We start from the raw sequence: 12,210 nt of genomic DNA on the forward strand, positions 1-12,210 counted from the left end.
ATAAATCATTAGTTCAGCTCTATTTGTAAATATATGGTCATTGCACTCTACTAGCCATCGTTGACGCTGTCTCTCATCTCTGATGTCAGGCTTTGCAGTCACAGGGCACATAGATGGACAGAGGAACAGCCGCATCTTTGTCAGTGAGGTTTTGCCTGATGGACTGGCCTTCAGTGAAGGTATGTTCACTTCACTTAACTTTGATTAATAAACTCTGCAAAAAAGAAACGTCCCTTTTTCAGGACCCTGTCTTTCAAAGATAATTCCTAAAAATCCAAATAACTTCACAGATATTCATTGTAAAGGGTTTAAACACGGTTTCCCATGATTGTTCAATGAACCATAAACAATTAATGAACATGCACCTGTTGAACGGTCATTAAGACACTAACAGCTTACAGACGGTAGGCAATTAAGGTCACAGTTATGAAAACTTAGGACACTAAAGAGGCCTTTCTACTGACTCTGAAAAACACCAAAAGAAAGATCCCCAGGGTGCCTTGGTGGAAGAGTGGGGTAACATCTCACAGCAAGAACTGGCAAATCTGGTGCAGTCCATGAGGAGCAGATGCACTGCAGTACTTAATGCAGCTGGTGGCCACACCAGATGCTGACTGTTCCTTTTGATTTTGACCCCACCTTTGTTAAGGGACACATTATTCCATTTCTGTTAGTCACATGTCTGTGGAACTTGTTCAGTTATTGTCTCAGTTGTTGAATCTTATGTTCATACAAATATTTACACATGTTAAGTTTGCTGAAAATAAATGCAGTTGACAGTGAGAGGACTGTCAACTTTTTACTGAGTTTATTTACACTACTTACATATCTCTGTGTTACTGCAGTGTGACTTTATTTCTTACTGTGTGTTCCTCACCCAGGCCTGAGACCAGGTAATGAGATTGTGGTTCTGAACGGTCGAGGCGTGTCCACTTTGGACCTGGGTCTGATCCAGAAGCTGTTCGCTGAGCAGACCCTCCAGCTGACCCTCAGACGGGACGCACCGCCCACCTCACCCCTGACCTCTGACCCCTCGACTCCGACCCCACTGTCCAACCAATCACAGCTGCTGCAAGACTTCCTGGACACACACCACCATGCCAAGTTCACTACAGGTGAGATTGTGCACCCTCACACACACACACACTAACACACACACTAAGACACACGAGCACACACACAATACTGTGTCTTCGCCAAAAGGCTGGTAGGCATCACTTCACAGGTCTAAGGCAATTACTGTAACTATACAGTGTGGGAAAATCCTTTGTGCTTCAGGTCACTGGCTCAAAGAACTGGCATCAATGGTATGATCGATCTCAGAGCATCAGCTGGTTTACTATGAAGCTAACTCAATCACCAACAATTACATTACACAGTCAGATAACTTATTGATATCTGCCTTGGATTAGTATTTTATACCAGGGGTCTTCAACCTTTTCTTGTCCAGGGGCTTCCATTGAGGCGGCCCAGGGACCCCCATCATATGTTAAGGATATACATTTTTTCTTGTCTTATCAGGTGAATGATAATGTCAAGGAGAAGTAATCACATGTTTTAAATGAATAGATTTGGTAGATTGTTTTTCATTATTTTCACCTCCCCACATAATTGGAAGAAGTATAAACTCTACCATAGCCTATTAGCTAGGAGAACATTTTAGCTAATAGCAGCTGGTTAGCCATGTGTCGGCAAAAATGTATGTCCAAGTCAAAACAGGTTACCAGCAGCCAGCGGCACTTGACCCGTACTCGAGGGTGCTTTTTCAAAGCATATGTCAGAGACTCCAGTGAGTGTAATGAGTTCCAGTGAGTGTAATGAGTTCCAGTGAGTGTAATGAGTTCCAGTGAGTGTAATGAGTTCCAGTGAGTGTAATGAGTTCCAGTGAGTGTAATGAGTTCCAGTGAGTGTAATGAGTTCCAGTGAGTGTAATGAGCTCCAGTGAGTGTAATGAGCTCCAGTGAGTGAAATTTGGTCATTAGAAAGAAGATATTCTTCTCTATTCTGTTGCTAGCGATATTTTTATATATGTGTGTGTGTGTGTGTGTGTGTGTGTATAACTCATATACATACTGTATATAGCAGATGTTATTGCGAGCGTAGTGAAATGCTTCTGTTCCTGTCTCTAACAGTTCAGTAATATCTAAGAATACACACAAATCTAAAAGTAAAATCATTAATTTTAGAAATATAGAAATATTAGGACGAGCAATGTCGGAGTCCGGAGTATAAATACAGTACCAGTCAAAAGTTTGGACACCTACTCATTACAGGGTTTTTCTTTATTTTGTACTATTTTCTACATTGTAGTGAAGACATCAGAACTATGAAATAACACATATGGAATCATGTAGTAACCAAACAAGTGTTAAACAAATACAAATATATTTCATATTTGAGATTCTTCATAGTAGCCACCCTTTGCCTTGATGACAGCTTTGCACACTCTTGGCATTCTCTCAACCAGCTTCACCTGGAATGCTTTTCCAACAATCTGGAAGGAGTTTCCACATATGCTGAGCACTTGTTGGCTACTTCACTCTGCGGCCCAACTCATCCCAAACCATCTCAATTGGGTTGAGGTCGGGTGATTGTGGAGGCCAGGTCATCTGATGCAGCACTCCATCACTCTCCATGGTCACATAGCCCTTACACAGCCTGGAGGTGTGTTTTGGGTCATTGTCCTGTTGAAGAACAAATGATAGTCCAACTAAGTGCAAACCAGATGGGATGGCGTATCGCTGCAGAATGCTGTGGTAGCCACGCTGGTTAAGTGTGCCTTGAATTCTAAATAAATCACAGACAGTGTCAACAGCAAAGCACCCCCACACCATCACAACACCTCCATGCTTCACGGTGGGAACCACACATGCAGAGATCTGTTCACCTACTCTGCGTCTCACAATGACATGGAGGTTGGAACCAAAAATCTCAAATTTTGACTCATCAGACCAAAGGACAGATTTCCACTGGTCTAATGTCCATTGCTCGTGTTTCTTGAACCAAGCAAGTCTCTTCTTCTTATTGGTGTCCTTTAGAAGTGGTTTCTTTCTAGCAATTTGACCATGAAGGCCTGGTTCATGCAGTCTCCTCTGAACAGCTGATGTTGAGATGTGTTGGATACTTGAACTCTGAAGCATTTATTTGGGCTGCAATCTGAGGTGCAGTTAACTCTAATTAACTTATCCTCTGCAGCAGAGGTAACTCTGGGTCTTCCTTTCCTGTGGCAGTCTTCATGAGAGCCAGTTTCATCATTGCGCTTGATGGTTTTTGCGACTGCCCTTGAAGAAACTTACAAATGTATTGAAATGTTCCGTATTGACTGACATTCATGTCTTAAAGTAATGATGGACTGTTGTTTCTCTTTGCTTATTTGAGCTGTTCTTACCATAATATGGACTTGGTCATTTACCAAGTAGGGCTACCTTCTGTATACCATCCCCACCTTATCACAACACAACTGATTGGCTCAAACGCATTAAGAAGGAAAGAAATTCCACAAATGTACTTTTAACAAGGCACACCTGTTAATTGAAATGTGTTCCAGGTGACTACCTCACTAAGCTGGTTGAGAGAATACCAAGAGTGTGCAAAGCTGTCATCAAGGCAAAGTGTGGCTACTTTGAATAATGATTTGTTTAACACTGTCTTTGGTTACTACATTATTCCATATGTGTTATTTCATAGTTTTGATGTCTTCACTATTATTCTACAATGTAGAAAACCCTGTAGGTGTGTTCAAACTTTTGACTGGTACTGCATATACACACTACCGTTCAAAAGTTTCGGGTCACTTAGAAATGTCCTTGTTTTTGAAAGAAAAGCACATTTTTGTCCATTAAACATCAAATTGATCAGAAATACATAGTTAATGTTGTTCCTTTGTCCAGTGTCTGTGTTCCTTTGCCCATCTTAATATTTTATTTTTATTGGCCAGTCTGAGATATGCCTTTTTCTTTGCAGCACTGCCTAGAAGCCCAGCATCCCAGAGTTGCCTCTTCACTGTTGACATTAATAATTGTGTTTTGGGGGTACAATTTAATGAAGCTGCCAGTTGAGGACTTGTTTAGGCGTCTGTTTCTCAAACTAGACACTCTTATGTACTTGTTCTCTTGCTCAGTTGTGCACCGGGGCCTCGCACTCCTCTTTCTATTCTGGTTAGAGCCAGTTTGTCCTGTTCTGTGAAGGGAGTAGTGCACAGCGTTGTACGAGATCTTCAGTTTCTTGGCAATTTCTCACATGGAATCGCCTTCATTTCTCAGAACAAGAATAGACTGACTATTTTCCGAAGAAAGTTATTTGTTTCTGGCTATTTTGAGCTTATAATCAAACCCACTAACAGTTTTCAGCTGTGCTAACATAATTGTAAAATTGTTTTTTAATGATCAATTTGCCTTTTAAATTGATAAACTTGGTTTAGCTAACACAATGTGCCATTGGAACACAGGAGTGATGGTTGCTGATAATGGGTCTCTGTACACCTATGTAGATATTCCATAAAAAATATGCTGTCTACAGCTACAATAGTAATTTACAACATTAACAAATGTCTACACTGTATTTCTGATCAATGTTTTGTTATTTTAATGGACAAAAATGTGCTTTTCTTTCAAAAACAATGACATTTCTAAGTACAGTATAGATATTATGGACAGTATGTGGATAGAATATGTAGTATATCTGAAGAATACGTAGGATAGAATAGTATATGTACAGCAATAGTTGAAAGGGATGGCCTTGACTAGAATACAGTATATACATACGAAATTAGTAAAACAGTATGTTAACATTATTCATGTGACTAGTGTTCCATGTCTATGTACATAGGGCAGCAGCCTCTAAGGTGCAGGGTTGAGTAATCGGGTGGTAGCCGGTTAGTGACAGTGACTAAGTTCAGGGCAGGGTACTGGGTGGAGGCCAACTAGTGATGTCCATTTAACAGACTGATGGCCTTGAGATAGAATATGTTTTTCAGTCCCAGCTTTGATGCACCTGTACTGACTTCGCCTTCTGGATGATGGCGGGGTGAACAGGCTGTGGCTCGGATGGCTGAGGTCCTTGATGTCTTCTGGGCCTTCCTGTGACACCAGCTATAGATGTCCTGGAGGGCAGGCAGTATGCCCCTGGTGATGAGTTGGGCAGACCGCACCACCCTCTGGAGAGCCCTGCGGTTGCGAACGGTGCAGTTGCCGTACCAAGTAGTGATTCAGCCTGACAGGATGCTCTCAATGGTTCATCTGTAAAAGTTTGTGAGGGTCTTAGGGGCCAAGCCAAATTTCTTCAGCTTCATGAGGTTGAAGAGGCGCTCTTGCGCCTTTTTCACCACACTGTCTGTGTGGGCGTACTATTTCAGATTGTCAGTGATGTGTATGCCGAGGAACTTGAAGCTTTTCACCTTCTCCGCTGCGCGCTCCCTCTGCTGTCTCCTGAAGTTCACGATCAGCTCCTTCGTTTTGTTGAGGGAGAGGTTATTTTCATTGCACCACTCCACCTGGGCCCTCACCTCCTCCCTTTAGGCTGTCTTGTCGTTGTTCGTAATCAGGCCTACGACTGTTGTGTCGTCTCCAAACTTAATGATTAAGTTGGAGGTGTGCGTGGCCACGCAGTCATGGGTAAACAGGGAGTACAGGAGAAGGCTGAGCACCCACCCTTGTGGGGCCCCTGTGTTGAGGAGCAGTGTATTGGAGGTGTTTTTGCCTATCTTCACCACATGGGGGCGACCTGTCAGGAAGCCCAGGACCCCCTACAGTATGGTCCACGGATCCCCGGTTGAATACACCTGATGTATACTATATCTACCGTGCACTGAGACCAGTAAACATACAACATGTCTCTCTACTCAACGCTGCCAACAAGTGTTCCTGGCTGTGGCAGATGGCTGGTGATATAGTCACAGTCACACTTCCACAGAATTGCTGCTACTTGGCAGATACTGTGTTAGGACTGGGCCTACTATCAGTAGGTGTGGGTACCACCAACCTTCCTCGATTCCGCTCCCAACACTTTCTCTGGAAATGGTCTATCGACAAGCTGTTGCGCTGACTTGCTTCTCTCCACCAATGTGATCTCATTATTGAAAGGATGCCAGAATATCAGACAAATGCTGTAGGGTTCTGTGGAAAGTGCCAACAATTGGTTTTCTGTATGAAATGACATTACTATTATAAACATTATATAAACAAAATAATAATCATCACTCTATCAAAGAATTTGGCTGACAATTCTCCAGCTCTCTCTCTTTTACAGCCCTCCCTTCCTTCCCTACGTCTGCTTATCTCTGCTTATCTCTGCTTATCTCTGTCTGTAGAGAAGATCATTTAGATTATCTGTTTGTCACTTACACCCTATTAAGTCACCACAGAAGTCCTTTTAATGAGAGTCAAATACTTCCTCAAAATCCATCAGCCCCAATACATTACACTTCCTCATAACCCATCAGCCACAATACGTTATACTTCCTCAAAACCCATCATCTCCAATACGTTATACTTCCTCAAAACCCATCATCTCCAATACGTTATACTTCCTCAAAACCCATCATCTCCAATACGTTATACTTCCTCAAAACCCATCATCTCCAATACGTTATACTTCCTCAAAACCCATCATCGCCAATACGTTATACTTCCTCAAAACCCATCGGCCCCAATACGTTATACTTCCTCAAAACCCATCGGCCCCAATACGTTATACTTCCTCAAAACCCATCATCTCCAATACGTTATACATCCTCAAAACGCATCAGCCCCAATACGTTATGCTTCCTCAAAACCTGGTTCACCAACTACTGACAGAGTTCAGTGTGTCAAATCGGAGGGCATGTTGTCCGGTCCTCTGGCAATCTCTATGGGGGTACCACAGGGTTAAATTCTCGGGCCGATTCTTTTCTCTGTATATATCAATGATGTTGCTCTTGCTGCGGGTGATTCCCTGATCCACCTCTACGCAGACACCATTCTGTATACTTCTGGCCCTTCCTTGGACACTGTGCTATCTAACCTCCAAACGAGCTTCAATGCCATACAACACTCCTTCCGTGGCCTCCAACTGCTCTTAAACGCTAGTAAAACCAAATGCATGCTTTTCAACCGTTCGCTGCCTGCACCCGCACGCCCGACTAGCATCACCACCCTGGATGGTTCCGACATAGAATATGTGGACATCTATAAGTACCTAGGTGTCTGGCTAGACTGTAAACTCTCCTTTCAGACTCATATCAAACATCTCCAATCCAAAATAAAATCTAGAGTCGGCTTTCTATTTCGCAACAAAGCCTCCTTCACTCACGCCGCAAAACTTACCCTAGTAAAACTGACTATCCTAACGATCCTCAACTTTGGCGATGTCATCTACAAAATAGCTTCCAATACTCTACTCAGCAAACTGGATGCAGTTTATCACAGTGCCATCCGTTTTGTTACTAACGCACCTTATACCATCCACCACTGCCACCTGTATGCTCTAGTCGGCTGGCCCTCGCTACATGTTCGTCGCCAGACCCACTGGCTCCAGGTCATCTACAAGTCTATGCTAGCTCCGCCTTATCTCAGTTCACTGCTCACGATGGCAACACCCACCCGTAGCACGCGCTCCAGCAGGTGTATCTCACTGATCATCCCTAAAGCCAAAACCTCATTTGGCCGCCTTTCCGTCCAGTTCTATGCTGCCTGCGACTGGAACGAATTGCAAAAATCTCTGAATTTCGAGACTTTTATCTCCCTCACCAACTTTAAACATCTGCTATCTGAGCAGCTAACCGATCGCTGCAGCTGTACATAGTCCATCGGTATATAGCCCACCCAATTTACCTGCCTCATCCCCATACTGTTTTTATTTAATTTACTTTTCTGCTCTTTTGCACACCAGTATCTCTACCTGCACATTTATCACTCCAGTGTTAATCTGCTAAATTGTAATTATTTACTCCTGTGGCCTATTTATTGCCTACCTCCTCATGCCTTTTGCACACAATGTATATAGATTTTTTTTTCTACTATGTTATTGACTTGTTTATTGTTTACTCCATGTGTAACTCTGTGTTGTTGTCTGTTCACACTGCTATGCTTTATCTTGGCCAGGTCGCAGTTGCAACTGAGAACTTGTTCTCAACTAGCCTACCTGGTTAAATAAAGGTGAAATAAAAAATAAATAAAATACGTCATACTTCCTCAAAACCCATCGGCCCCAATACGTTATACTTCCTCGAACCTAACGTAGCAGGCTTAAAAGAAACACCTTTAACTAGATCCCCCTATATACTGGTCTTAACGGGAGGAGAGAGAAATAAACTGTTTGGGGAGGTTCTCTTCTACACTGTTCAACCAATTCGGTAAATGTGGAGTTGAGACGGAGTGTCTCCTTGGTTAACATACAAAAGTGGAAGTTGCGTCACGGTCTCTTTCCATTTTCCCAGTTGTTGAGGACTCAGCAGAGGCTATACTTCCTGAAAATCCTTCAGCCACATTGACCCTTCAGAGTCAGTCGGACCGATGAGCAGTGGAAATGTCTAGAAAGCATAGGAACATGTATGTTCAGGGGAGAGAGGAAGTGTTTTAATAAGAAGATGTTTCCGGTGATGACTGACACAGTGAGGCAGGGTACTGGAGTAACGCCTCGCATGCAGCTAGCTGAAACAGTCACAGTTGTATGAGCAGGCGTTAGTCTTTTCAACTACACAGTTTTACTCTTCCCTGACTGGCATTAATTTCTAAGGTGAGGGTATCAAAATATATAGTCATGTTTTCCTGTACTGTATATTTGTTTCATGACTTTGAAGAAGTGTCTTTTATACAGTGGAAATGAAGTTTGTGTAATTGCTTTAGCTGGTGACGCTTCAGTCTGTCTTCATAGTTTTGCTCGTTAGTGAAATGATGATGAATTTTCATGCAGCAATTTGAATCTCTGAGGGATTATCTCACCACGCTATTTATACAGATAGAGTTTTCATGTAATTATGCTTTAGGTCATTTATTCTGCGTATGAGAACTGAGAAAGTTTATCTTTCAAGTAGTTAGGGTGTTGAGTTCTCACAGTTGTACAAGAGAGTGAATGACAGTAATTTGTCATGACAACATCCTGAACCAACACCCCAGGCAACACTTCACTACAGGACTGATGATGACATGTAATACAACTTACCCGAAAACTGTGTAGCCACTGGCTTGCCACTCAGATGGAGATAAAAGCATCTTACTGTACAAGATATGAGAGAGGCCTGCAACATGACTGCAGTTTCATCCTCTGCCTCTAGAGGGGGTGTGATCCCAGTCAGGCTGACGAGGGTGATGAGGGTCAACTCGCTGAACCATACTAGTGTGAAGACTCCTGGGGTGTGTGAAATGTTTTGTCATGTTATATTGCTTTGAGATATGCTTGGTAGGGAAAGGGTTTGTCCAGCTACATATCTCTGATAAGTGCCTCTGAAAAGCCTCATTCTCCAGGTGTTTACCTACCAATCAAAAGGTCAAATCATTGATTGTGCTCATGTGCTGAGTTGATTTCCCAATAGCCTGTGAGTTTGTTAGAAGCAGGAAGGGAAGAAGGCAGGAAGGGTATATGTCCCTACCAGACCCAGTTAGTGTGATCAGATCTGACCTCAGTTAATCTAGTCAGGTGCCTTTAACCAGAGGCACTGTGTGACTTTCCCAAAATGTGATTTTTAGGAAAACCGCTACAGGAGTGAATTATCATCAGCTCTCCGCTGAGACCATGTCCAACAGACGAAGGGAACTGTTCGATTGGTTCCCTTGACTGACAAATGGAAGAGTCACTTCACTGGGATGATGTTTTAGAATGCTGCTGTTCTAGTCCACATCTCCCTGTAGACACCTATGATTGCATGGTACACTGGTACTACAGAACTGTGTGTGTGCTATGTGGTCAGCAGATGGATGCTGAACTGTAATCATCACCCCATCTCAGAGGAAATGGTGTGTGTGTGACAGCACTGGCCTCGAGGGCAACAGCATTTCCTTCATATATACCACTATTCCAATTGGCTGTGCTTGTATTAAATGGCCAAGCCAGTTAACTATAAAACACTGAACATCATCCTGTAAATGTGATGCTAATGCTAATTGCTGTGTCTTGCAGATGTGTCCTTGGTGCCAGAGGTCCTTGGTGAGTCCTTAAGCTCTGGGCTGGAGAATGGTCTACAGCACTCCCACAGCAGCCACAGGGCCGTACAACACAGCAAGGTAAGACTGAATCTACGCTGCCCCTGGTACTGCCCACACTGGTACTGCCCACACTGGTACTGCCCACTCTGGGCAGGATGAGTCAGAATAAACATACAGAGAGGAATGAGAGAGAGATTAATTCACACTACAGAATAATCAACAGAGCTTTGAGATCATGAACATAAGCAATCTTGAAACACAGTTGCTAAAGTATATGTGTGCAAATGAGTGTGTGTTCTGTGCGTATAAATGTGTTTACTGCTCGGCGCCCCTCATCAAGGACAGCTGTGCTGTGGTAGCGAGGCTGAAGATGACTTGGCACCACTCTTAGAGAGAGCTCTATATAATTACACCGTCCTGGGCTCAGTCGAAAGACGGCTTGTTACTGTCACACTCAGAGAGAGGCCCTGTGTCTCGGTCTAATGCCCATACTGTCAACACGCCTGCTACTAACCTTCTCACTGTCACGCTGAGGTCCCAGCACACGAATATTACCCCAGATAGACATCCTGAACAGTAGAGAGTTGTAAAGACAGTCAGGGTTGGTCTGCTAGGGATGAGGCAGGGTACTGAGCTCCTAAGCCCACTGCTAGCATTATTTCCTTCATGGGGCCATCCCTAGCATGGAGGGAGAATAGACCTCTGTCTCTCTCTCTCTGTCGCTCTCTGCCTCTCTCTCTGCCTCTCGCTCTGCCTCTCTCTCGCTCTGCCTCTCGCTCTGCCTCTCTCGCTCTGCCTCTCAATTAAAATGTCTTTATTGGCATGACGTAACAATGTACATATTGCCAAAGCGTACAATATTAACATCATTCAAATGATAATAATAATAATCAAGATTGTCAACTCAGTATTCAGTAATCAAAATATTCATACAATAACAATGTCCCTCATCTTGTGGCAGGCAGCAAGGTTTTGATCAGTAACCATGGTTAAATAGTTTTCCATGGTGTACTGCCCATTTTGGGCCAGATAGAACTGCATTTTGCTTTGTGCTTGTGTTTCCCAATAGGTAGTGTAGTTTTGTTTTGACTGTGTTGTAATTTGGTTGTAATGCTGATTGATTGGGCTTCAGTGTGTTCAGTATGTTAGAAGAACAGGTTTGTGAACTCAGGACCAGCTGGATGAGGGACTATTTTCTTTGCTTCACTTTCTGCATTGCAGGGCTTGGTAATGATATGAGAGGATGTAACTGTATTTATGTTGTTTTTATTATTAGTGGATGTTGGCCTAATTCTGCCCTGCATGCATTGTTGTAGTTTTCCTCTGGACATGTAGCAGAATCTTACAGAACTCTGCATGCAGGGTTTCAATGTTTGTCCCATTAGGTGAAATCGTGTTTTGCAAGTGGACCCCACACCTCACTGTCATAAAGTGCAATTGGTTCAATGACACATTCAATTCGTTTTAGCCATGTTTTTATAGTTATTTCAATTAGAATTTGTTTTTTAATTCCGGAAAATGCCTTACGTGCTTTCTCTCTCTGTTCATTCACTGCCTCATTGATGTGTCCAGATGAACCTACGTAATTGTAGTGTGTGCAATACTCAGTATATTTTGTACCAGATGAAAACTTTGGTCTTATTCCCTGAGATCTGGATCTTCTCTTGAAAATCATTATGTTAGTCTTTTGGGGGTTTACTGCCAGAGCCCAGGTCTGGCAGTACTGCTCTAGCAGGTCAAGGCTCTGCTGTAGGCCATGTGTTGTGGGTGACAGCAGGCACAGGTCTTTTAACCTCTTAATTGTGGAGACTCTCTCGGTCTCTCTCTGTCTTGTACCCTCTCTCTGTCTGTCTCTCTCTCAATTTAAAGGGCTTTATTGGCTTAGGAAACATATGTTTGCATTGCCAAAGCAAGGGAAGTAGATAATAAACAAAAGGGAAATAAACAAAGGAAATAAGCAATCAAAAATGAACAGTAAACATTACGTTCACAAACGTTTTAAAAGAATATAGACATTTCATAAGTTATATTATTGGCTATGTACAGTGTTGTAACAATGTGCAAATAGTTGAAGTACAAAATAAATAAACAA

The 12,210-nt window shown here is 42.8% G+C and overlaps 1 protein-coding gene across 4 annotated transcripts in view; it reads left to right on the forward strand.

Annotated features, from left to right (window-relative positions):
• Positions 1-12,210, forward strand: part of LOC139375319 (rho guanine nucleotide exchange factor TIAM2-like) — a 134,472-nt gene that overhangs the window by 95,650 nt on the left and 26,612 nt on the right. For all 4 annotated transcript variants that reach the window (XM_071116986.1, XM_071116984.1, XM_071116985.1 and 1 more), the window contains exons 13-15: positions 90-179; positions 882-1,115; positions 10,093-10,196. In XM_071116986.1, coding sequence (XP_070973087.1) covers positions 90-179; positions 882-1,115; positions 10,093-10,196 — 428 coding nt within the window. The remainder of the gene's footprint in view (positions 1-89; positions 180-881; positions 1,116-10,092; positions 10,197-12,210) is intronic.

The sequence above is a fragment of the Oncorhynchus clarkii genome, chromosome 19, assembly GCF_045791955.1.
Source record: "Oncorhynchus clarkii lewisi isolate Uvic-CL-2024 chromosome 19, UVic_Ocla_1.0, whole genome shotgun sequence".
In the NCBI taxonomy this organism is placed as follows: Eukaryota; Metazoa; Chordata; class Actinopteri; order Salmoniformes; family Salmonidae; genus Oncorhynchus; species Oncorhynchus clarkii.